Source organism: Protopterus annectens, chromosome 2.part0 (genome assembly GCF_019279795.1).
Source record: "Protopterus annectens isolate FY-2018-M chromosome 2.part0, PAN1.0, whole genome shotgun sequence".
Lineage (NCBI taxonomy): Eukaryota > Metazoa > Chordata > Ceratodontiformes > Protopteridae > Protopterus > Protopterus annectens.
The window spans coordinates 1,404,481,712-1,404,509,173 of NC_056728.1; the positions used below are offsets into that span (position 1 = coordinate 1,404,481,712).

General features: G+C 40.1%; 1 protein-coding gene across 1 annotated transcript in view; it reads left to right on the forward strand.

Annotated features, from left to right (window-relative positions):
• The window catches only part of MAML3 (mastermind like transcriptional coactivator 3), a 1,503,256-nt gene that overhangs the window by 1,399,077 nt on the left and 76,717 nt on the right, over positions 1–27,462 (forward strand). Inside the window, exon 3 of the mRNA XM_044061628.1 lies at positions 18,660–18,887. Coding sequence (XP_043917563.1) covers positions 18,660–18,887 — 228 coding nt within the window. The remainder of the gene's footprint in view (positions 1–18,659; positions 18,888–27,462) is intronic.

The following is a 27,462-nucleotide window of genomic DNA, read 5'->3' on the forward strand; positions in this document are numbered from 1 at the left end:
AATCTCATATATATTTGATTATTTAGTAATGGCAATCCTCGGTGATTTGCCATAAAACCACAAATTTTATGAGGAAAAGACCAAAAATATGAGGCAAAAATCTGGACAGTTGAGAGCTATGGCTAAAGTCCTTTTTTTTCTATTTTTTGCACTTTACTGAAGCTGCAGAAAGCCAATTGGTATGAGTGTACTGATAGGCTTGCTAACTAAACTGAAGCCTTTTTTTCTTTGTAGTATATGGCAAAGTCCTTTTTTTTGCTTCTTTGCTGAAGAGCTGGGGGGCATGGATTGGTTTGCTATAGAGTAAATTAAAGTTCCTTTTCCCCTCTGTTTGTTTTACATTTCACTTAAAAAGCTGCGTGAATGAGGGCGATACATTGGAAATGTGCACTGAATGTTAGATGAGCCATCCAAGGCTCTGTGTATTAGCTATTGGTGTTATGAATGGTCGTCCTGTTTTTGGTCAGTTGTGCATCATACCCATTACTTGTTTTTTGCTTTCTGTGCTAACAGTGTGCAAATACAGTATACTGGGAGAGCCTCAGTTTTTCTTCTCTGTATCACAACCGTACAGCAGTAAAATTTCAAATAGGCTATATAACATGGCAGGAATAGGTAGGTGTACATTGGAACAGCAAGCAGGTAAAATTAATACAAGTTATTAGAACTGTCATAAAAAGCAGGAAGAGCAAGCAACAAATGAGGCCAGTATGCAAATTAAAGTTCTGCATCTAGTTACAGCACTGACATGAGTTTAATGTTCTGTGACAGTATGAATACCAGCTATTACTCAGTTACATTTTGTTATTTACACTACCAGTTGCAAAACCCTATAAGCTTTTGCTTTGAAAAGAGATGTAGCTTTGGGGGGAGGGGGCAGTAGTGTATAATTAAGACCACTTATATAGAAATTTAAATGTAAAAGTTGTATGTCTGATTTTAGCTTTATCATGAAATATTGCTGTTATTGACTGCTTCACGTCCTGGTGCTGCAAGACACCCTTCAGTTCCAACTTGGAATCACCAAGGTACCACACCAGGTGACCTGAGCCACCACTATTCTGTGAGGACTACAAACGCTAATGGCCCATTTGTAGAGCTCAGACATGAGTTGTATAATGTTATCTAGCCACTTCACTTCTCTGTGTTTCTATCTACACTGATAGCCTGAAACTGAACCCTTTTGAGTTTTTGAATGGAATTGTTTATCCACACATGCTAACGCGATTCCTTTACATGTCTTCATCACTGCAGCTTGAGGTATATGATCTGGTGGCAGAACTGTATGTTCTTGTCCTCAGTCAACATTAATGCTAGGTGGCTAAAGAGGCCATTTTTTTGCCCATCTGCTTTCTCACATTCCTCTGCCTGAATGAAATACTGGATGCTTTTTTTTCCACAAAGAAGGCCGCTAGAGAAATGCCAGAAGTGTCTTCTTCAGAGGAGCATTTTCATTTATGTTTCTGTCGACTGGGTATGCACAGTGTTGAAGTGGCTGATTTCAGATGTGACCCAGGATAATAGAAAGTTCTTAACATCTTGTAGTTATCAACCAAGTCATGGATTGCAGAGAAGCATCTATGCTCTTAGAAAAATTGCACTTGTAAAGTATAAATAGTGGACCACATATAATGTTTTTTTTTTCAGCAAAGCAGTGTAGAACATCATTGCTTGCAATAATATGAATGAAGAGTTATTGTCAAAGCAAAGCAGTCTGGACATTAAACTGCATCATAAACATTGCCCCTCTTTTTCCCCACTGATCATGCACATTGCTTCGCAATTATGGTCATGTTATACTAATGTCTGGCTTCACTGACAGGCAGTATAGAGTCACAGAAGGTAAGGCTACTGTACAAGTCGTTTGTCAGACCTCATCTGGACCATTGTATCTAGTTTGCTAGATCTCTTGTGCAGTTATTGAATTTTTGGCCTGTGATGTCAATATCTGGGTTTCTGGAACAGTCAGATATTGGAAAGCAATGTCAGATATTTTATCATCAGGTGCTGTTCTTGTGGGAAAGGGTCAGCATAGATTTGGGACCGTTAGCCACTGCAAGATGCAGTTTGATGATATTTGAAAGCTAGCAAAACATTTAGTGGAGACAGAACATGACAGTTAGTGTTTGAGAGGTTGGATACAGGATTATATGCATGAAGCTTCTATGTGCGGGGACTTGTGTGCCTCATGAATCCTTTCTGAATCAGTGATGACTGCATCCTTATTTGTGGGATTGTTGGTAGTCCCAGAATTATACAGTATACCAACCCATTGCATATTAAAGCCTTTAGTGTAGAATGCATTAAGGATACATTGCTGATAGTGGACAGGGTAGCTCAAAGAACATTCTAAATAATAAAAAAAAAAACAACAGACCACTGGTAGTTGATTGCCACGGTACCATTCACCTAATCATTGGATATGTTGAATGATGTTTAGTTGATCTGAGCACACAAAATGCAGTTTGCTAAATGTCTTGTAATGCAATTTAAGAGAGGTTTTAAAGTTCCCACAAGCATGTTCAGAATTTTGAAGTATTGATTTTCAGTGTAATAAAGCATGACATTGAAATTAATTGTATCTAATTTTAATAAGGTATAGTGACAGTGTTACAGAACGAAAGCTGACTTTATTGCTTGCATAAGCTGTATACAAGAAGTCAAGAGTGTATATGCTCTTTAGATAGAGGGGCATGGACAGCATGTATAATAAACACTGGAAAAGGAGTACACTGTATCTAGCAGAAGACGATGGACAGGTATTAAAATACACTTTAAAGTAGAGGAGGAAATGCTATATTTCATAAGGCTTTGAGAGATCAGAACCATGGAAGAATTTAAAAAGTACATTAAGAAGACAACTCAACCCTTGAATATAATATAATGTTATATATATATATATATATATATATATATATATATATATATATATATATATGGGTCTACTTCTATTCGCTGACAGCCCATTTCACTGAAACCCATTTCGTTGACAGCTCATTTCATTGACAAAAGTATTCAAGGCAAAAACCTGGGTTTTGCCCCCCTCCCCACTGTTGTGCGACTGTGGAGTTGTTATATATAGTTGGGGGTGTGTGGGGGGCGCAGCCCCCCACCTAGAATGTTTGTCAATGAAATGAGCTGTCAACGAAATGGGTTTCAGTGAAATGGGCTGTCAGCGAATAGAAGTAGACCCATATATATATATATATATATATATATATATATATATAAACACATCAGCATGTGAGGTAAACTTTTGTAACGTGTCAGCTCCAGCCTGGGACATAAAGTAGAGGAACTATGCAAAATATGTTCTGAAATTACAGCAAGCATAGTATATGTAATACAAGAATACAAAACAAAGAAACAATAGGTTAATTTCATACAGCTTTATATAAGCAAATACAGTGGTATTAAGAAACTTGCTGAATTCCTTTTTAAAGAAGTTTAAAAATTCACTTGCAGCTTAGCTGTACACTTACTTGGGCTACTCGCTCCCATTTTTAGTAAACTGTCTCTTTAATTAACCAAGATATGTCCAGAAAAGGCCAAGTCCATTGTAGACCCAGTGGCTGAATTTCTGTCTGCTTGTACATGCAGAGCCATTTCAGGTTTGCAGTTAAGTTTTTGACCACTGGACTCCGTATGCACCAAGGAAGAGACAGTTAAGAAGTTAGTACTTATCTGTATTGCTTGCAAACAGAATGGGTGAGAGTTGCTGTGGTTCTGTCTGAGTCACATGATGTATTGATCTCATGGAGTATGATTTGTGTCACCAGCCTTGTCCATAAATGGGTTGACTGCATCACTGTAGTATCCAAAAAGAAAGGGCAGACTTTTTAATGTTGTATCCTTGTGTTGAGAGTAACTGAGTGTCCAACATGTCTAAGTAGTACCTCTAGTGGTTTGTGAGTTTATGGGGTACCTCACCTTCTGTGACCATTTAGTTGCCACTATGGGATTCACCTGCTACTACCTCAGTGTTTTTAACCTTGTATCAGCTTGAGAGTCTAGAGCTCACAGGTGCCTGTTGAGATTCCAAGAACCGTAACTGTGGTCTGTTAGAATAGTGGTACTACTGGTATGAATGTGGAGACACATGTACTAAGTCCAAGATGGAGGTACCTTGGCATAATCCATCTACTCGAGTGATAGTGGACTTGTTATATACATGCAGCACAGGTGGGAGGCACAGCCTCACATCAGGGCATCCCTGCAGAAATGCTTGAGTATTATAACAGCAACTCAAAAAAATTCTGTATTTTTGTTTGAACCATAGTTTATTTTTCAGACTTTTTGACACGCACAGTTTCAGATCTTGCATGTATGACTTATGATAGGAAATGATCAGGTCTGTATTACTGCGACAAAAGATATTTATGTTGAGCACCTTCCCAGTATATTGCTGATCCTTTACATTATACTCCACCTTACTAGTCTAATGAATACGCTTCTCTATACAGTCTGAAGTAGGGCTTTAACCTCCTTTAAAAGTAATCTTGATATGTATGTAGGAAGTAGCACCTGTTAGCTTGTTATTGTGGCAGGTAAGCTGCTTGAGGGCCGTTACGTCATAAGCTTTACAGTTAAACCTGCGAGTCTTTTCGTTCCTTTTTTTCTATCTGACGTTATCACCCAGGCATCCAGGATGGTGGTCTCACCTTTCCAGGAGGGGATTATCTTCTGATAACCTCATGTATAGATGGTTGGAGAGGTGGCAAACATCTGCTGCTGGTTCTCCTTGTGATGCATTCACGCAGATTGTACTGACAGCCTCTAATACATCCACAGACCTACAACCTGGGTAGAAGTCTGTGATGTCTGATAGGAAATGGGTTTGCTGATGTTCCTTGTGCTTTGGGCATTCTCCTGGATATCCCTCAAACTTTGAGATACTACCCCCCAGTAAATGTAATGAGTCAGCACTGTTTGCCCACCTTAATCTGTCCCTCACTGGCTTCTTCAGCATTTGGGTTTCTTGTCTGCTTCAAGGTTGCCTGGGTCACAGTTGGGGCTTTATATCTCTGTGCTACAGAGACCCCTCCTCACTGTTGACATACTTGCAAGCCAAAAGACACGTATCTAAGCAGTAACAGCTACAGCACCAGAGGTCTTATTGCTGAAACATTTTTTTCAGTAGTAGAGGTGAACTGATCAGCAAGGGTGTGAATATGTTTCTCCTAGGCTGTGATTGCAGTATACTGATTTAGGCTTACTGAATGCTATGTACCAATTTCTAATCTCTAAGATTCATGGCTCCATGTAATGCTAGAGTAATTGGACTGAGCATTTGCAGTAAGATTAGAACTAAACCACTGTTTGTGTGCATAGATATTTGTAACACTGTACCTTGTTTACCATATCCATTTCCCCTGGATACCAAGATACTGTATTTTGGCAGCAGTCCATGTCCCAGTATGTCTAGCCATATGTGGTCACCATCTTGTGGTAGTGAAATTGCTACTGAGCAGTCCCTGTGCACATTTACTGTCATCAACTTTGACTGTCTTCTTTCCAAGCATCGAACACTGCTTGATTAGTGCAGGATACATGAAGTGACAGCTAGTGACTTCTTAGGTATGTGTCTTTTCACCTTTGACATTTATGGCACAATTAGTACATATGTTGTTGGTTAACATTATGTAAATTGTATCTGATGACTCCTTCTCCCTGAATGCTTAAAAGGTGGTTACATGGAGAACAGAATTTTTCCTGTCAACTCATTTTTAAAAATATAGTGTAATGTTCACCATGTTTTTTCTTTGCAATCTACGATTGACTATCAGTTTGAAGAAGTACAATCTAATTCCTTCTCAAGACCACATTTTTCTGAGATGTAGAATTCAGATCATCCCAATGTTGGCCTCTCTTTCTTCTTCCAAGGTTCTTTCTCTGACAACCTACTTCCAGTCTGTGCTTTCCCTTTCTCTCATTTCGACAAGGGAATTTATATGAATCCTGCGGTACATAGCATCTACTATTCCCCTTTGCCAAGCTGCACATGAGAAAACTTCAATAGTACCTAAAGATGGTGTGGCACCAGCATTGCCATCTACTGGAGTTTCAAGTTCCCTTACTTTCTTGTCCCAAACTTGAGATTCACTGGTAAATTCAGCAAGTCTCCCTCAATCTGGGGCTGCCTTTTTAGACTCCTACCCCTACTCATGAGCCATTCTCAGATGCTTCCGATATGGAGTGGGGGCCTCTTCCAACAAGCTGAGGGTTCAGAGTCTGTGGCCCCTTCATTAGTGGTCAGACCACATCAACATAAGGGAAATGAGGGTGCACATTCTAGCTCTTCATGCCTTCCAGTGTCTTTGGTCTCCAGACCCTTTAAAGGTCTGTACAGGCAAAACCACAGTCATGTGGTGCATCAAGAAACAGTGGGGCACAAGGTCTTATCTTAGCAGACTAGCCCTTCAGACCTGGGATTTGGCTGTCCACTATTAGATAACTCTTAAGGAGGTTTACATTCCTTCAGAACACAATCTTGTGGCAGACTCCCTGAGCAGATCCAGGACACAATCTCATGACTGAATTCTACACAGAGATGTGTTTCTGAACATTGTACAGTGGTGAAGTGTTCCTCAAGTGGATCTTTTTGCTTCCCTTCTGAACAGGCAGCTTCCTTGCTTCTTTTCCGCAGTCCCAAGTCCTTTGACTAGAAAGTTGGATGGCATGTCTTTCTCTTGGAAGGAGATGTTTCTGTATGCTAACCCCCCTCTTCTTGTACTTCCCTGGGGTACTGCACAAGATCCAAAAGGAGTCTCCAAAAATCTTGTTGGTGATTGTCTGTTGGCCCAGACAGCTGTATTCCCCCTCCTCATTCACCTGACCTGGGCAGTCATCACAAGGTACCTCACCGGATGGCTTTTCTCACACAGTACAAAGGATCTCTCATTCACCCTCACTTGTCCACTCTTCAGTTGACAATTTGGGTAATAGGATTTTGATCTCATCAGACACCACTTTTCTGATGACTTGCTTAGGATACTGCAGGAGGCCAAGAAACCCACTGTCAGAAAATCCTATATGGCTAGATGGAAAAGATTTTCTGTTTGGTGTCTTAAGCATCACCAGGATCCCTTCTCAGTGTGGGGGGGGGGTCCCTTTGGTTCTTTTTTTACTTGTGTGAACTGCTCCTGTTGGCTTGGCATATTCTTCTCTTAAAGCTCACTTGCAGGCGTCTCTGCTTCTCTGTCTTTGAACCCACCACTGCTCTCTAGTTTTGAGGTCAGACAATTCCTTAAAGAAATCTTTCATATCAGACCCCAAGAAAATGTATTCCTCCATCTTGGGATCTTATTTTTTCTTTTAAAAATTGACCCAGGCTCATTTTAATCTTGCTTATTCATCTTCTTTGTATCATTGTACCTGGATGACTGTTTTATTAGTTGCTTTTGCTTCAGTCAGGAGAGTGTCTGAACGTCAGGGTTTAATGGCATCTCTTCCCATTTTTGATTTTTCAGTGACGGTGTGTTCATGCCCAAGGTGGTCACTGAGTTGTCTCTTAATCACGATATCCAGCTTCCTTCTTTTTCCTTCTCTGCAGTCTGCAAGAAAGTTATTCATACCTTGGATCTACATAGGCAGCCCACTTATTATTTGAATAAAATGAAAGATATCTGCAAATCTGAGCAGATTTTTGTTTCTTTTCATATCAGGACATTGGGTTTAGTGGTTTCTAAGCAAGCCAACTCCTCCTGGATTTCTAAGGCCATTTCATGTTACTATAATTTTCAATTTAAACAGCTTTCTGCTGCAGTTCTAGCCCATTGTAAGAGGGCAGTAGCCTCATTTGGGCTTTCTTCCAGGGTTTCAACGCTAGATCCATCCTTGAAACTGCTACTTGGCCCCCTGTCCACACTTTTACTAAACATTACACACTGGGTGTCATTTCCAGAGCCAGGGCTATCCTTCATGGATTTGTGGAGGGCTCCTCTGTGGTTTCCTTCTCCCATCCTTTACAGCTTTGGTAAGCTAACAGCGGTGATGAATACTGCAGCAGTGATAGGAAGGGCATAATGCAGTTGTGTAAAATCTTGCCATAACAGTTGATGCCTTCTTTTCACTGTTGCAATATTCAGACCGTCCCTCCTGCCCCTTATTTATTTTTCTCTGGAAACACTTTGCCAACAGAGGGTTTTTGCCACCTTGCTTTTCTTTTTTACTTTCCTCCTGGATGTGCATGTTCTCCCTTCTCCTTGATTTGCTGTAGTTCTGCTGGGACACTTCAGTTCTGAGTATTCACTGGTACATACATTACCTTTATGGCTGACATTCTATGCTGGGAGGATGTAAAGGCTTTGGTATACTGGCTGAATGTAAGGCTATCCTTGATAGGATATCCCATAGGTGATGAATACTGCAACAGTGAAACGGAGGACATCTGCAGTTATGGTAGGATTTTACATAACTATACTTTTTTGTGACCAGATGTCATTGTCTTCAGTTCCCTGGCTTCTCCCATAGTTTGTTTACTTTTTACTGGTCCACCTTATTTTGGCAGGAGTACACCAGATGTGTCCCTTTGCTAGTTGGGTTTCATTTCTTTGGATGGGAGAATCTCTCAGCCACTGGTTTATGAATGCTTCCATAACCCAAGTAGATGAGTAGAGAAACCAAAAAATTCATACTGCAGCCGTCTTAGGTTGTCATTTAAGACCTACCTCCCTCTAAGATGGGCATGCGATAGTGCCATGAGGAAAACATCCCACCTACATGAAAGTATCTCCCTTTTATGCCTGTCTATATGTCTACCTACTGCAGAACTGGCTGTGAGAATATCTCCGGTATGGCCACCAAAGCTCATGATCTTTGAATTGTGCTCCCAGCACATTTGTCACACTGTCCTCCCCTGGAAGAGATAAGCGGGCAGTGTGTTGTCATACTCTACCAATTATCAGCTTCTCCAACACTGAGCTCAGTAATTGTACTAAGGTCATTAGGTCAGATTCAGGATTTCACTACTCTACATCACAGAGCATGCAGATTGTCGCCTTCCGTATTAACATGAAATATGTGACTCTAGTTTCTTTGTGAGGGCCTTTCATTCAAACAAAGTTTTGGTCACGGGGCTGGTGGTGGCATGCTTACCTCTTTTACATAAAGACACTGAACATCTAAACACAGTTGAAGGACTACAACTTCTTGTAGGCAAGTGTGTAGACAGGCATACACCATGCAAGTCATTGCGCACAATTTTATTTGTAAAGGAACAGCATTTTGCCCATCAAAAGGTCACCAAATGTTCTAGCCTCAAAGAAATAAAATAAATTAAAATAACCACAACTGAGCCTATAAAGAAGATTACCAAATCTGGGTGATGCATGCTTATTATAGTACTAACTGCCCACTTAAAGGCTTTTAATTTATTAATTTTAGTAAAATGCTAAATTTTATTCCATATACATATGTATTTGTGTGTGTGTATATATATATATATACACACACACACACATATGACATACACATACACACACACGACAGACACACACACACACACACACACACACACACACACACATATATGACAGACACACACACACACACAGCAAAAGTTATGTTTGCATACAATTCCAAGAACATTTCCAAAATCCTGGTTACACTTCCCTTTTTGGCCAATTTACATGTCTGCCCAGGTGAATCTGTGATGTACTACTTGATCCATTCTGATGGGTGGTAAGTGGACATGTAGCACCTCAAATGAGCCAGCTTGCTATGTTAGGTAATTCTTATAAACTGAAATTTTGTCCTGCTTCTTCCCAGCCTTAGGCCTAGAATACAGAAACATTTTCCTTCCCTTAAAACACAGACTTGTTTTATCATGTCTGTCCTTTCCAAGTAATGTATAAAATACTCTAGGTTGAGAGACATGAAGGCTTAATTTTCATAGTTTCCAAATCATTAAGGCAGCCATAGTTCACACAGCATTTGCATCTCATTTCTTATTCTGTTGAACCTCTGCAACCACTATTATCTCAGAAAATCAGCCATTCAGTTAGACTTAAGATCAATGACCTTCAAGTATGGAAGATTTACATGTCAGTCATATTTGTTCAGCATTTTCATCTGAAGGCCCTCACCTTGAAAGTGTTGTTTGGATAAATGGAATATAGCCTGCATTTGGAGAGCTCAGCTTTCTGTAGACCCAAAAGGCTGCACAGTTTGAAAACTGATGACTAATTTGAAACTGTTATATAAGGACGTACTGTGTTATTGCTTTGTGAAAATACAACTGCCTGTGATCGCATCCATGACTTGCATTCATGTATTCCTATAGATCGCCATGGATCTCACAGTCTAGGCTTTATTGTGTATTTAAGGCCTTTGTGACATGTACTGGCTCCTCCCTTGGAGTCATCTCTCTCAACTGTCTATGATTTTAACTCAGATTTTAACTCTGCCCCTCTTAACCTCACCTAAATATAGTGACATTTGGACAAAAGGTGGAGAATTACACTTAATAGATAATGACAATAGTTATAATCTTCTTTTATTTCAGAAAATTTATATTAATTCACATTCCTCATTGGTAGTATTAATATTTGAAAAATGTCTCTATTTATTTATAGATTTGTCCCTGATTCTGCTGAGATTTGTCCCTGATTAGCTGAGAGCTATGCTTGGCATTTTTTATATGATATTGCCCTCACCTCCCTTGAACCAAGTTGTTCTGTGGATCTAAATATTTTATGTCGGAAGACACTCGTCTGATTGTAACTTGAACTAGAATGATTTATGACATAAAGGCCTTAATCTGTAGTTAACCCCTGTATCATTACTTGTACAAGAGTCTCTCCCTCAGAGACCTTCTGTTATGTTGGGTTCCTTACACAGATGTGCATTTTCAGGAGTGACCAGATGATCATATCAGTTATATTTCTATAAGGGGGAACTGTATTCTGTTGGCTGTTACTGTGGGGAGATTTAAGCCTATACATATCCTGTGTGTGTGTGTGTGTGTGTGTGTGTGTGTGTGTGTGTGTGTGTGTGTGTGTGTGTTTTTCTTTCGGCTTTTCCCTGTTAAGGTGTTGGCTGTTACTGTGGGGAGATGTAAGCCTATACATATCCAGTGTGTGTGTGTGTTTTCTGTCTGTCTGTGCTGTGATGAAGTAAACATTAGAATGACAATGGCATCCCCTTGAGCTTGCAGGTGAATTTGTGAGTGATTGGGGGGGGGGGGGGTGGGTAGAAGTGCTAAACAACTTTTGACAGAAGCATTTAAAAGTTGTTACTGCTGGAATCTTAAAACAGAAGCAGTTCCTTTTAGCATACTTTCAGTTACAGCTTTAGAAACATATGGGTTTGAAAGTACTCTTGTATCGCATACCTATATACATACATATATATATATATATATATATATATATATATATATATATAAATATTCTCAGTTTCTCACTTCAAGTGGTGATTTAAGCTGCTTGAGGTGTGCTTGCAGACTACATTCAGACCCAGCCAGGTTATGTCTTTGTCGCCAGGTTTAGTATTTTGCACTTCAGAGTAATGTGGTTCTGACTGACTCGCACACTGATTCTGGCTTCTGTCAGAAACCATTTGGGAATTCTGTTTTAGGATTTCTTTGTTACAGCAACCTTGAATTGGTCATTGCAACCAACTACAAGTACTCTACAGACAAATGCTTTAAATAAAAGATAACAGTGCTCGAAGCATGTCTGGCAGAAGTCCGCCTACCTTTTTATGCAAAATAGCGAAAGCAGAAAATGGTAGTGCTGAAATAAATGGGCAGAGATGAAAAGTACTTTTCAAGGTCTGTATGATACTCTGTGGTATTATGTGCAACAGAACATTTTGTAGAAATGTCTGTCATTCGTTCTGATACTACATTCCTCATAATTTCAACCATGCCTTGACAGTTTCAGCCGCCATGGACATTATATTTTGTTTATTAAATAATCAAGTTATGCAAGTAGCTGACTACACCCACTTTATATATTTGTGCCATAAACTGGCACTGGGAGGACTTGTTTTGGTGTAAAAGTTGTAATCGCTAGGGAATTCCTGGACTGTCTCTGGCTCAGGGGCGTTTGTCATACTGTATGAATACCATCTGTTCAGTATTATGCACTCAGTTGCCTGGCTACCTGCACTCCAGTGTCACACTTCACTGCCTGGGCTCTCTGTTAGATACATAATCTCAGAAGTGTGTTTGGGGGGAGGGTTAGAAGTGGCCATGAATAAGCCATCTGCTGGTGGAGTGCATGTGTAAAAGAGGAGAGCAGCAGCAGCGAGCGAGCAGCAAGCTCTGTATTATATTAGGGACGTCAGTGTGAGGATCGTATTATAGGATTAGAGCACCATCTTCTGGTGTCATACTGTTCTATATGAGACTGGGTGCCATATTCCTTTAGTTTGTGGTGTTGAATCAGTACCATGTTTGTATTCCTTGCACTATAGCAGTTTAATACAGAACAATGCTGTTGTAATAGTTCAGGGCTTCTCCTCAGCTTCCACATGTCATAAACACTAGTAGGCCTGCTACAAAAAACTGCTGCTTGCTAAGGAGAACCTTATTGCCCCTCAGAGTAACTGCCTGTAGAGTCATAAATTTATCCCAGGTTACTTTTACAGCCTGTGCCCTTTTCACATCTGCTAATTCTGTGCCATTCTGTAAAACTGTCTTGCATTTTAATATGGTGTATCAATTGTACTTAGCAACAGTGTCTCTGGGTTTCTCATTCTAGAATATTAAGTTGTGTTTTTTCTGTTTGTTGCAGGATCATATAAGAAAGCATAGCCATTCCAGTTATTCTTTGTGATTATTTATAGGTCACTGGTTACAGATTACTGAGACCATTGCCCATCTTGTGTCTAATTTTCATTCTTTTGCTGTGTAAACAGGAACATTTTAAGGGCCTTCTATATTTTCCTTGTTCAAAGGTAAGTATTAGGTTAGATGCCTTTCTGGACCATTTTAAGACTGGCCAGTTTCCCGAAGGTGAGAATCAAACCCCGTACCTTGTGTCTGTGAGGTAAACCAATTTAAGTGACATGGAGGCAAGCATTTTGCATCAGCCCACTGTCAGTAAGCATCACACATTCACAACAACGTCAAACACAACACACCACTTTCGCTGTAACATATGCTGGCTCTGTAAAGAAAATTTTGCCAAAGACTCCTATAACATACTTTAAAAGATCTTAGCCTTCAGCACATCAAGCAATATCTACTCTTCCTCTACTCTGATGTATTGCAGCTCCACACAGATCACCCAAGATGCACCAGGAAAGCAAGCTTAAGCCTGCTAAAGCCCACTAAATCTGCTCTCACAAAGGGAAATGCCGTAGTTATAGATGATTCTATAGTTAGGCATGTGGATTGCACACTCTCCAGACTGGACAAGAACAGGGTGACTGTAAGATGCATGTCTGGTGCCAAGACTCATTATGTCACAAGGGCCCTAAGGTCCTTTAAACCAGATAAGTGTGACTGGGATCTAGTGATGGTGCATGTAGAAGTGAATGAGCTGAGGCACTCCACCCAGAGGGATATGCAGAAAAAAATATGATGGAACTTATCATGTGTGTGTTAGACGCCGGAAAGACATTGATCTTGAGTAATATCTTGCCTCAACCAAGAATCATGCTGAGATATCAAAACAAGATAGTTGACCTTAACAATTGGCTAAGTATTCTATTGGCTGCCAAAAAAGTTGTTGTTTGTCTTACGGCTTTTTTCCCGGTAAGGGGTCGCCACAACGTAACTCCGGTCCGCTAATGATTGGCAGTAGATTTTTTTTTTTTACGAAATGCCGAAGTGCCAGCTCGATGCCCAACCTTCAACGAAAGCACGCCCATTTACGCACGCATGTCTTTCGAACGCTACTCAACCACGGGGAGGACATGCAGACTCCACACAGAACGCACTCCCAAGCCAAGTTGAGAATCGAATGGGAGAACCTCTTGCTGTGAATTGGCTGCCAGAAAAGTAATTACTAGAAAATGGAAATCAGTGCCTAAACCAACTGTATTTGAAGTATTGAATATTATAAAAGAGGCAAAAGAACTAGAAAAGGGAAGGATCAAATTGCGTAGAAATAAATGGAAATTGAGGGAACAATACATGCAGAATAATGTTCCAGAGGAGGAGGAGTGAGGGTTTAAGGGAAGGCAGGAATTCATTGATTTATTTAATGCTGGACTGATGATGATAGTTACAGATAAAGAAAATATATCTGCTGTATAACATATGTAAATGGAAAAAAATGTTAATATGGTTTGTTTTCTCTTCTGTTAATGTACGTTTGCCTATGTCTTAAGTGATAATTTAATAAAGGTGTTAAAAAAAAATTGGCCAAGTAGTTGCCATCATTCTTTGAGGATCCAGTATATAATGGCCTGGGATAAGATGGTAGATTACACTTCCTGTTTCACCAGGGATGGTTTACACCTCTTGCATCACAACTTCCCTATACTGGCTAAAGCCAAGCCATTGGTAGCCCTATAGTGTCCTTGTTCAGGCATAATCACCCTCCTGGACATTCCTACGTAGCAAGTTCAGCTCCAAATTCAGACCACTTCATGATGGCACTACTCACTGCTAAGAATCTAAACAGAAAGAGGACAGAACTGGAGGCCCTCTTGCAACTCAAACACATTCATAATGGTGTAGGTACTTAGCTATGGTTTCAGTGCGGGGACAGTGCTTTGGGGCAGTATCTGTATTTGTAAGAAATGCCATCATGTGATGTCATATTACCCATTACTCTAATTTGGAAGTCTTGGATATCCTAATCACCCTTAACAAATCCACTGTTACTTCATTGTTAGCTACAGATCCTCATCAGTGCCCCCAAACACCATTATATTGATCATTAATAAAATTAAGGAGTTAAATATCAACCAAACTCCTTCATGCTAGGGGAGATTCAATTACCTAAGCATGGGATGGCACACTAACAATAGGTATACTCAGCATTTCCTAGACTTTGTGAATACCAAGGCTCTAATGTCCTTGACCTGGTCCTTATCATCCTAACTACTGCCTGTATCCCACCACACTTCTTCTCATCCCTGGTTAAATCTGACCACTAATTAGCTACCTTCTTTGTCAGGATTAATGCTACCATCACACCAGCACCACCAAATGAAACCATCTTTAGGGGCTTCTCCAGGCAAACCTTCTTCAACTTGTAGAATATTCACGCAAAGTTGCCAGCAATTCTCCACAGCTGACACATTCATCTCCAGTTTTTACCAGTGTAGATAAAGAATTGTATAGAAAAGTCTGACCCATCCATCCTTAATGTTGTTGTTGTTGTGTCTTTCAGCTTTTCCCGGTTAGGGGTCGCCATAGCGGAACTCCGGTCCGCTAATGATTGGCAGTAGATTTTTACATGCTGAGTTGCCAGCCCTGACGCACAACCTTCAACGAAGGTACACCCCATTCACGCATGTCTCCACACAGAAGATGCTAATATAATGGTAAATTCAGTAATAAACTTCTCTGGTGGAACTCCCATACTAATAAAATGTATAAAAAGAAGAAAAGTAATGAAAGTTGTAAGACCCCCCCACCAACTTCAAGACCACACTGACACATGCCAACAGGGAACTCAAGAAGTCCATTGGAAAATGTAAAGCTGGGGACATGCTTATGATCAGTACAGATACCCCAAGGAAACCACAGATCTTTCTTCACTTATGTCAGAAAGTTAAGGAATAATGTTCAACAGTACACTGAGATAATCCACAATATCACACATCTCAGTCCCAGGGATATAGCCAATGTATTAACAGACAAATTTGGTACTAACTTTACCCCAGTAATCACATTGATGTGCCTACTAACCCTGGAAGTTTAGCTTCCCCTGTAGTTACCTTGGAGCATGTCTGGGAATCCCTGTCAGAGTGTAAAAGTAATGTTTCTATGGGACCAGTTACCATACCAGGCTGTAGTCTCATCTGTTCCAAGTAGGCACTGTCCCAGCCTGTACTTAAACTGATCAACCTCATCTTGTCCACAGGGTTTGTCCCTGATGCTTGGAGAACACCCACTGTGACTCCTGTACACAAGGGTGACCCCTCTGCAAACTCAGATAATTACAGGCCTGTTAGACTCAGCAACTCACTTATGCAGTCATAGGCAACTTAAGCAGCTTAGCTAATCGAGACCCCACCCAGTCTGTTTTTTTTTTAAGGCAAGTCCTGTCTCTTCAACCGAGTAAACTTTGAAAAGGTTACAGAGGATGGCGACGGTGATCACTCTATGCAAGCTTCCAATCTTGACCTGGCCATGGCTTTTGACACTGTCCTGTATGCTGGCATTATTGAAAAGTTAGACAAACTTAAAGTAAGCCTCTACATTGTTGGTTTACAAACTGGCTGTCCAACAGATCCCAGGTAGAGAAAGTTGCTGGTATCCTCTCTGAACATAAAATTGTAATTAGTGGGCTACCACAGGAATCAGTGCTGGGCCCCCTCCTGTTCAGTATTTATTTTGCAATCAAATAATCCAATATCCCTGACCAAGTTTGCTGATGAGTACAAGCCTGGCATTATCATCTGCTCATCCACCAATTCTAAATTGTTCCAAAAAGGACTGGAATGTTCACATATCTGATGCACTGGAAATGGTCTCAAGGTAAATGCAAAGAAGTCTGGTGTAGTCATGCTTGGCAAAAAAATCTGTAAACACCTTGTATGTTGTAAGTGTCACTCCTCCTCAAACAGATACTGTCATAGGTAGGTACTAGGCTATCGGCCCTGGGGGCCTATACAAGCCCAGCCAAAAAGGTACCCTGGCTTTTTCCACCCAAGAAAATTATTTTCCTGTGCCACTGTCGAGCAGAGCCACAGAAGTGATCCCCGGAAAATAAAATAACTGGGCACTTATGTGAACACCTCTCTCTCATTCAGTCATCATGTTTCTGTCTTAGTCAGAAAATCCTTCTATGCGATCCAGTTAATGTCTGAGGGGATATATCTTCAAGAACCAAAGAAGACTTTTTACCATTGTACTCTTACCTTATAAGACCTGTCATCAAATACATTGCTCACTTTGGTATGTACATCTCCAAGCATATCGTTCAGCTGGAAAAATCCCATTGAATTTTAACCAAAAATGTAAAGGCCTTAAATCTATCAACTGCTCTGATAGATTAGCACAACGCTGTTTATACTCAATAGCCTACCAAGTGCTCCAAAATAATCCGTGTCTCACTTTTCAAGCCATGAAAGGCTCAGTCCTATTTGACCTCCTATTTCTTTACAAACCCTCATACTGGGGAACTAAATTTATGCTGACAAACTAGACTTGCCAGATGGATAGGTTCCTAACTGAACATATTGTCTTGTAGAATAAGTTACCAATACACTTCAAGCAACGTACTACTTTGTCTGCGTTGTATGGCTTATCTTGATGATTGGATGGGTAGACATAAATTTACAGCAAGCTAAGGAAGGACACACAGTCCAGAAAGTAGCCATTTGCAAGGAAAATAATGCAGTAGTCCATTCGAATACTGGAGTGCACAGATGCCAGTAATTTATTCTAGAAACGGGAAAATATGAACTGGTTTTGATTTTGTATGCTTGAGTGCTGGAACTTTGTTTTGGTATAGACATAAATTTACACAAGTGTTATAATGTATGGCCTTGCTTGATTTTGGAGGTGGGCACTGTTAAATGTTCATAAAGAGTGGCAAGAACTTCATAGTGTTATCTACGTAAAGTTGTATTTGACTAGGCCTCTTATGGTCCCATCACTAGTATTATTCCTATGTTCCTGTAGCGCTTTTTTAGAGGAGGTAACATTGATGCAAATTAAGGACTTATTAACCTGTCAACAGCCTGGGTACCCATCTTATGATGGGAAGAACAAAGCCTCATTTAATACTGTAGTTAGGGTCTGTTGCAAATGTTGTAAACTGTTGCGATTATATTAGCTTTCTGATGGTCGTCTCCAGCTTACACTGTTTCCCTCAACTACAGCTGTGTACAGTGTCTTATTCTTATCTTGTCAGCCTCCCCTTCCCATACAAGCAGGGCTTTTCTGCTGCATAAAAAAAAAAATCAGTGTTTGGCTTAGATGCTTCCAGGTTGTTTTCCTTTGTTGAGATGAACCTATAGCATCTACTCCCACTTTAGTCTATAATCACGTAGTTAATCTATCAGTGTTGAAAAGGTAGTTTGTAGCACCAATGTCTGAATGGTAGTAATCCATCAAAACAGTATCTAGCAAAATATCTGCATGTGAAATGAAGGAACTAAGACACTTAATCAAGATATGGCCAACTGTGTCATAAATGCTGTTCTTAAATGTATTTTGTTTAATTTATTTTGGCCTGTTTATGCAGTCCGAATAATTCTCTTCTGTAGCTAAAGTGGTTAATCAAAAGAAATGAGGATTAACTCTGATATGCATATTGGGTACTAAACTGGTTAACCCAGACATGTATTGTTAACAGTTAAGACTTTGGTCTTCCTCACACTTTCTGTAGCAGGACAGAAATGACAGCAGGGTGACTATGGTGATATTTGCAAAACTGACGGTGCAAGCTTGTGTTTTGTGCCGCAGTCTCATCACTGAACAGTAATGCACATTCCCTGTACTGATGCTGATGGTCTGTCTGTGTTGATTTATTCCACTTTTATTGAGAATAGATTACTAAATGGTATCCTTTTTTGTGTTCTAGGATCAGAACCCAGTGGGGATCTCTCGATCTGCAGGATCCATCCAGCCTTCTGTAGCAGGTCCTGGAGCCATGGCTCCACTACCTGGCTCTAGTCCTGTGGGGTCAACATACATCAGAAACCAGCAGCAGGTGCAAGCGGCCATGATGTTTATGGAAAGCGAAAAGCCATCTCTCCAGCAAGTCCAGATGTTGCAGAAACAGCAGCAGCTTCTGCGGGAACAGAGACAGGCAGTGCTAGCTGAGCAGGTACTACTTTTTGTATTTATTTCTGGTTGATAGCTAGGTGGGACAGTCTTCTGTTAACCCTTTTCAGCCATGACCAAGACCCCAAAGGAGCCTTTACAATGACAGTTTGAGAACAGCAGTCTTAGTTAATTTAGAGTAAGGTAAACACAGCTGTTAGGTAAGGGTAATATTCATTAAATGTGTGTGTGTGTGTGTGTGTGTGTGTGTGTGTGTGTGTGTGTGTGTGTGTGTGTGTGTGTGTGTGTGTGTATATATATATACACATACATACATAGTTTTAACATAGTATGAGAGTTTGGGGTAATCTGTAAACCTTCATTATAAAAACACATGTATTTTGCATCATTGTGTAGCTATATTATTTAGTCTTAAAGCTACTTAGAGTTTATTGTTTTCTAACTTTGCATGAAAGATTATTGCGGGTAGCTGGCCCCAGTCTGGAAAATGCCTTTTCACCAATGGCTGATTTGAACTTAGATCTAACTAAGGTAATCACATCCTCCTGGTTACCCCTGATAGTGTAGACTTTGTTCCTTGATGGGAATTTTAGTTCTAATAGGAGCACTGATTTAAAATGTAAATTTTAAGCCAGTTCAAGTCTGTAGAGCTTTATACTATGATACAGTAGAACTTTAAGGGGTTCTCCTCCAGGCTAGCTGAATATCATCATGAAGAAAATCTAAGTAGTAATGAAGCAAAACTGAAATGGGCACACATTTTTCCCATTCAGCACTATTAGACAAAACATCTGGGCCTCTTCAGTACACTTGCAAGTGTACAGTATGCACATTAGAACATTAAACAAAACTTAACCCTTGCAAAGACTTGTGTGTGTCTGAGCCTGCTGTCTCTTGCGTCTGTACCTTTCAGGTACTTATCCTGCAGCATGGCTGCATGACACAGAGAGATGCAGTCATGACTGCATCCCAGATGTCCTAGCTCTGAGTAGCAGTGGAAAAACCACCCAGGAAGGATGGGCATGACTATCCAACATCAACTGATCTAATGATGAGGGAACCAGTCTGGCCTGCAGCTCCACTGCTGTCTTGTAGAAGTCAAAAGGAGAAGGAGTCTTACCAAGAGAAGCTGAGGAGCAAGGTGGGGCACCTTCAGCCTCCTAAGCAGCACTCAACCCTGCATCTGGAAAGAGTCAGTGTACGGCAACACTCTCCCACAATGAAACCCAGCACTGCAGGACCCTGCTTTGGCAGTAGATGTCTATTGCTTTTGTGGGAAGAGGGTTAGGGACAGAATACCCCTCATACCTGGATGATTGGCAACTGTTGGTCAACTGCCTCCATTACAGCAGATGCTGTCAAGATAGGCAAATAAAAAGCAACTAGTGAGCAGGAGGAGGCTGATGGCCATTGGGATAGGAGACAAGCAAGAAGGTACAGTCAAAAAGTGTCTTACACACCTTTATCGAGAAGTATATTCTCTAGACAGGCTGAAAGAAAGACCCACATCAGGATGGTCATCTGGAAAGTTTTGGACCATGTCTGCCCTAGTTTGAATATTTAAAATTGCATGGAATTCTCAGGCTGCAGCCATTTTATTGCTATTTCTTTTAGCCTAGAATGTTTTTCTACTCCTGACAGCAATTGGGAATCATCTAATTTATCTGCTGCCACATTTACATTAGCTATTGTGTTCTTGTTCAGTATTCATTTATAAATGTTTGCACATGTGCGTTAACATAGCCTCTTGTCTGTTTTGAGATATCTTTTTGTTGCTTGTATGCCTGCAAAATTTATTGATGTTGCCATTTTATTCTCCCTGAAAAGATCTAAGAAGCAAGGAAACTGCTCTCAGTACCAAGTTAAATGTTGTAAGCAAATTTACTTACATAGGCAGGCAGAAGTAAAGAATTAGGTCTGAACTGTGTAGCATGTTATCCCTGAAAAGGTGGTATAATAAGAAGCAGAAATGTTTAAACATAATTACATTATTTTGCTTACTGCTGTTTTGCGCATGCACGTTTTTTATTTTTTTATTATTTTTTTTTGCTTGCATATTTTCTACTTGACAGCACTAAGTTTGATGTTTGGAACATCTTATTAGAAGGTGCTGGTAAGTCTGCCTTCTTTTTGACTTGTCAGCTGTGCGGTCTTAATAAGAGCGACCTCAGTTTTAAGCCGGCAAACGTCAGCTGTTTAACGTCAGTCATACTGTCATAATTGTTGACATCATAATGTTGAAAGAAGACTAGCTGTCAATCTTAGCTCATACGGCTGTTCCAACTTATTATATCTACTGAGATCATTTGCTTTAACTCAGTGGTACAGAAACAGTCATGCTTAATATATAAAGTGGAGCAACTAATATGGCAACATCAGAGACAGAGTTGTGTGCCTGGGTGTCATTGCTTCATTTTGTTTTGCTACACGAAGAAGGAAAAGCCATGGGTTTATTATACAGCTGTACTGATGTGAGTGTGTGTGTGTGTGTGTGGGGGGGGGGGGGTGGCACCCTGTGAGCAGGAGTATGCTGCATGCATGTGAAGCTGTTAGAATGCATTACTACTTCAGAGCGTTGTTTAGAAATGTGAGGAGAGTAACTTTGGAAATAACAGTCAAACATACAGGTTCACCTACACCCCCCAAAAGTACTGCACTGCTGTGCTCCCCAAAACTGGCTTCTCTGTTCAGAATTTCCTTTATTTGATCATTGCTGGACACTGGGACTGTAGTTGAACCATATTCTTTGTTGACAGTGCTGTTATGCTTGCACAGCTCTCTCCCACTGCTCTCCTACATAGATAGCTAACAGCAGGCCTTACCACACTTTGTCCTTAAATGGCTGATATTTTTAATGTTCTTTTGCATGGAGTAGTTTTTTCCATTGTCCAAGATGCTAATGAGTGGCTAGCTACAGATGCTGTGTTGCCTTCATTGTTTAGTTATTATATTGTACCAGTGGATTAAAACTGACTTTCAGGTGGCTGTTAAAGAAAGGTAGTGCTGTTTCCCTAATCCTTATGATTATCTGTAATGCTTTGGACTGGTGCCATTCAGAGATTTGGTTGCCATTTTTCTGCTGTCTCTCCCTCTCTCTCTTTCTCTGAAAGCATTGGCTGAATGAAGTTTTCATTGCAGTTCATGTATTTCTATTTGCAGTGTTGTGCTTTCAGAATTGGGTGCTCCTCTGTTTTCTTGAGTTTATGAAATACTGTTGTGCTGTTGGACTGCAACATGCAGATTTTGTGCTTATTTTGAGGTCTAGACTGTAGCATGTTACACTGAAACAATGAAACATTTAAGGACTGCTGTTTTGAAAATAGTTACACTGTTACATGCTCAGCAGCAATATATGGCTATCATACCTCTCAACCTGTTAGAGCAAGAAAAGTGAACAAAGCCATAAATAAAAGTGGGATAAAGGCCCAAACACAGGGACAGTTTTTAAATATTGCTCTTATAAACGTAGAAAGTTGGTAGAATAACAGGTTTTGTATTAGCATGAATTTTGTGAAGGGTATGAAGTCTGAAACTAAAATATCTGTCATTATTTTCTAACTTCAGTCTTTACTGATTTTCCACTATTTGCCAGGAAACCACAATTTTATGAAAAATGGACCAAAATATTAGTATAGTTGAGAGGTATGACGGCCATATATTAACACTGAATTTGGATTGCTGTTGGGATTGCCTCCATTCTTTCATTATAGTTCTTATTTTTGTATTGCCAAAGAGGATGTTTGGACATGGAATTATCAGCATCTGTGCTCTTGGCCCTATTTAAGGTACTGTTTATTGAGACAGTAAGACCTATTTTAGCATGAACCATTGTTATCTATGCTCTTCACCTTATTCTACTGGCATGTGTAACAAGGGTTGGACTTTTGCAGTTATCTTATTTCATCATTTATTTGTATTTATTTTCAGCTGGTTGTATGTTTTAGTAACATTCCGAATGTGTTCTGTTACAGTTTTTTATTGGTCACATAATTATTATGTTTGAGTATTATTGTTTGTAAAGTGCATAAGCACTAAAATACATTTGAACTTGATATGCCCTCCACCATTGTCCACATTCGTTTAGACTTCACCTTTTACTACAGCAGCCCACCATCATGTTGTGTGACTTCTAAGCAGGGAATCAGAATGAATCAGCAACTCAGAAGTTTTTTCCTTTGGGTCTTTTATGCCTTCCTAACTACAAACCGTCAACCTCCCTCCAATTAGTTTAGAGATCCTTCGTCCCTATCAGTGACAGTGTGGGCACTGACTCAGTGGCCATCATCCAGGCAGGCTGAGCAGTCATCTGTGCCCTGTCATCTGTAGTCCATAGTCCTGCAGAACTTTGCCCTGTGAGTGACTCACATCACCACCTGCGTGTCCCACCTGACAGCTCAAGGATCTTCCAGGCCACATAGTGACTCTCTCTCCCTCTTTCCATGAGATGCTAGCCCCCCTCCCCCCCCCCCCCCACTGTAAAGCTATGGAGTTTTCTATTAGCTGAGTGCTACCATTATTGGCTTGGTAGAACCTGCCCACTTCTCTGGTCTGTGCTACATTACTGGTACCTGCAAACCTGTTTGCTACTTGTGAATGCAGCCAGTGAACAGACTTACCCACCCTCCATCAGTTTGTCTGACTTTATCGTTAGATCTTAGTTTTGTGAATGACTGTAACTCTTGCAGCAGGGTGATAGTGCTCATCCTTTTTTCTTTATCATTTTTTTATCCTAGTTAGAATGACCTCCTGTATGAGAGTATGTATCAGGACTGGGTAGAGCTTCAGTGCATATGCAAAGGATTAAAAGAGATTACCTTCTTATGCTCACATAAGTTCTTTTTGATTCTTAAAAGAGTTTGCCTAACATTAGCTCTCCTTGCACATACAGGTTATCAGTTCTTGCGATTTTTGCATGACACCGTGTAGAAAGATATGTACAAACTTGCTTATTTTTGCTGACTGTCGTTATCCATTACTGGTTTTCTTTAGAGTTTATCCTGTATCTTCTCTAGAAAACTTGGTTTACAAATGCATATGTTTTCAACAGATGACACCCTGTGATTTCCACAGAAGGTGCTTATTTTGTGTAGGGATATGCAGTGTTGAGAATTTTGTTTGCTTGCTGTAAAGCTATGACAATCGGATATGAGAAACCCATTGAATCTTATCTACTTCAAAAATAAATAAAAAAAAAAAGGTAAGTCAACGAAAGTAGAAATACAAGTTCAAAGTTAGGGTTCTATAAGGGAGCAGAATGGAAAAGTTTAAAAAGAATGACTACAGAATTATTCATCAGTAGAGCTTTAGAGGTTCCCAGCACTGATTAACAAAAATGTCACAGTATCATCATTGTATCTGGTTGTTTTGCATGAAAAAAGGCAGTCTTGATGCTTGCCTCTGCTACATGCTCAGAGTAGCTGCTGAAGGATTCTTCAGCAGTTCTGCTAGACGATACAGTTGTGTCACCCCCTTTGGTTACTGCTGTGGTCCATTCTGCTCCAATAGTGAGGCTATCATTCTGTGACACCTCTCTCATACTGTTCTTTATCCATTGAAGACTATGAAACTTAAAGTTCTGTGGACTATGAAATTTAAATTTCTGTGGGATAAGCAAGTATCTTGGGCACTTAGTTAAATGGAATATGTTATTGCATCTCACTGCTGGTTGTCTTTTATGAATAAGATCAATTGCCTAACGTTTTTATGAGTGTTGGGAATTTGTCCTGGCCAAATTTCCCCAAGTAGCATAAGTACCACCTCAGGTCTCCCCTGAAAAGAGGATACTAGCCTAGTGGAGCTAACCTGGTCAACAAAAGGATAAAAAAGTAAATAAAATATAAGTTTAGTTTTCCTGTACTGGCAGAGCAGGTAGTCATATCTTAGCTGCTCACCCCTGTACCAGAAGTTCACATTTGTCTTAACATATCTTTTTTTTCATACATGTATCCTTCAACTTCTTGCCAGCCTTCTTTGAGGCACATTTGTCATAATGGTTGATTATTTGCCTAACAAGGACAAGGTACAGGGTACAGTCCTGCCAGTGTCTGTGTATGGAGTTTGCATATTCTCCCCACCCACCTCCAAAAAAAAAAATAATGGATGTTAGTACTCAAGCTCACTTTAAAGGAGTAATAGGCAAAAGCACAGACTCTTAGTGGGGCCTGTTGGGAGAAGAGTTGTGTAGTGCACAGTATCCTGTAGGTAGGAGAACACTTATCACAGACTGCATACCATGCCATAGATTGGTGATTTGGTCATGTTGAGTAATGTAGCTGAAATGGCCATGGATACTTGTAATAACTGGGTTGGGGACTTGATGTACTCCAACCTATACCAGGACCCATGCTAATGGTGGGTGGGATCTCTGTGCCTCTGCTAGCCAGTATGTGCCTGCCATAAAGTCCAGCAGCCATGGGTCAATAAGCTGATGGCTGTCCAGTGCCCATTTACCCAGAATGGGTTACCAGGGATAGCTGTGATAAATGAAAATTGGACATATAGCCAATCATCTTGCCAAACATTAAGTAAAAATTGCTACACTTAATGTATGTGCATTGACAGGATGCAGCTTAGATCTGGATGACATGATGGTAAGGAGGAGGCCGGACATCCTAGGAAACAAGGTGATAGGCAGTGTAGCAAAGCCACTTGGCCTGTAATCTAGAGTCTACTACTCAGAAGGAGGACAGACTAGAAGTGGGGTGGAAATTATGGTGAGGGTGAATTTTCTGAAAACAGTGAGGGATGACATCATAATTAGTGACAGAGTGATGGCAATCAGATTCCACTGTAAGGACAAGGCAGTATTAATAATTTCAGCGTATCCCCCAAAGGAGGGCTGTGATGGCAATGAAAAGAGTGCATTCAGACAGCAATTGCAGGACCTACTACACAAAGCAGGACAACACAAGTTGATGTTGATAATGGGGCCTTGAATGCTCACATTGGGACAGACAGGATAGGATAGGACAGGATGTGAGAACTGCCTGGGTCCACATGGGTGGGGCAACAGGAATAAAGATGGAAACGCCATCATAGACTTCTGTTTGGCCAATAGCTTGATGGTTAAGAAGTTGTAGGAATTTCTTATAAGGGCTGACAAAGGTTAAAGTAGTGCAGAGTAAGGGGAATCTCATGGAACAAGGGTGCAATTGCAGATGGGTAAAGAGAAAAGGGAGCATTTGGAGAGTATGCATTAGTTTAGAAAGATTGCTGTTGAGCTACTTTTTTATAATAACTTCATAGCACAAAAACTTTTAGCACAATGACTTAGGCAATAGAAAGTGGGAAGGGGTGTTGGCAAATTTAGGGAGCCTATAATAAGAATAATAACTGGAGATCCTGTAGAGGTATTAGTGATATTTTGGACATTTTATGAAAATTATAAAGCAGAGAAATATGGAAATACAAGAAAGAACACAAATGGCAACATTTATGTAAGACTTAAGAATGCCAAGGTTAGAGGTAGATTGGGCCCAACAATTAATAGTTACGATATGAGTAGATGAGGTTAAAGCAGTGATGTATAATCAATCTACAGGAACATATCCAGGAATAGATAGTATTCCTGTGGAACTTTGGAGGGAAGAAAGTGTAAAGATCTGGAAGGTTGCGTTTAACAGTATTTTAAAAGGAGTGGAAGCACCAGCATCTTGGAAGAAAGCTTTGGTTGCTGTAGTACCTAAAGACAGTAATGACCCATCAGACCCAACTTCATATAGGCCCATTTAAATTTTAAACCATGATTATTAAGTGTTTATGTCTGTAATAGCTAAAAGAATGGCAAAGGCGATGCCAAAATTGATAGATATGGACAAATGTAGTTTTGTGATGGAGAGGCAAACATTTGATAGCATTAACAGAACAGTGATGATCCAGAAGGAAGCAGAGTGTAAGAAAATATCACTGTTGTTGGTGGGTCTTGATGCAAAGAAAGCATTCAACAGAGTAAGTTGTGTTTTTTATGACTAGGGCTAAGGAAGCATTTACATTCCCCAGTACAATGATAAGGTTAATTAGGAGGATATGTGAAGGATCAGAGGCAAAAATTAAAGTGGAAGTGTTCTTTTCTGACAGGTTATGTCTAAACAGAGAAGCTAGGCAGTGGTGTCCTGTTCCCCTTTTGTTATTTGCCTTATATTTAGAGCCACTGGCAAAGAAAATAAGTGACTCAGACATTCAAAGACAGAATTGGTATGGTAATTAAGAAAAGTTGGCTTTATTTGCAGACAGTACTGTTTTGTACCTGATAAAACCAGAAAAGAACATCTCCTTGTTGTGAAACATCTTGGAACAATTTCAAGTTGTTTTGGGGTATAAAAATTAATTAATAAAGATAAAACAAAGGTTATAGTTGTAAACTATGTACCCACATGTGAATTGGTTCAGCAATACCCATATTTATAGGGACATGATAAAATGAAGTGTTTAGGAGCATGGATTAAAAAGGATTCTGTTATGGCAGCTATAGATATATGGGAAGGGACTAAACAAAAGAAAATGCAAAAACTGAGAAACTGGAAGCTCTTGTTTATGGATATAGATAGCAAGATGCAAGCAGTGACAATGTTTAGTCCCTTTAGTTTTATATATGGGTCAGA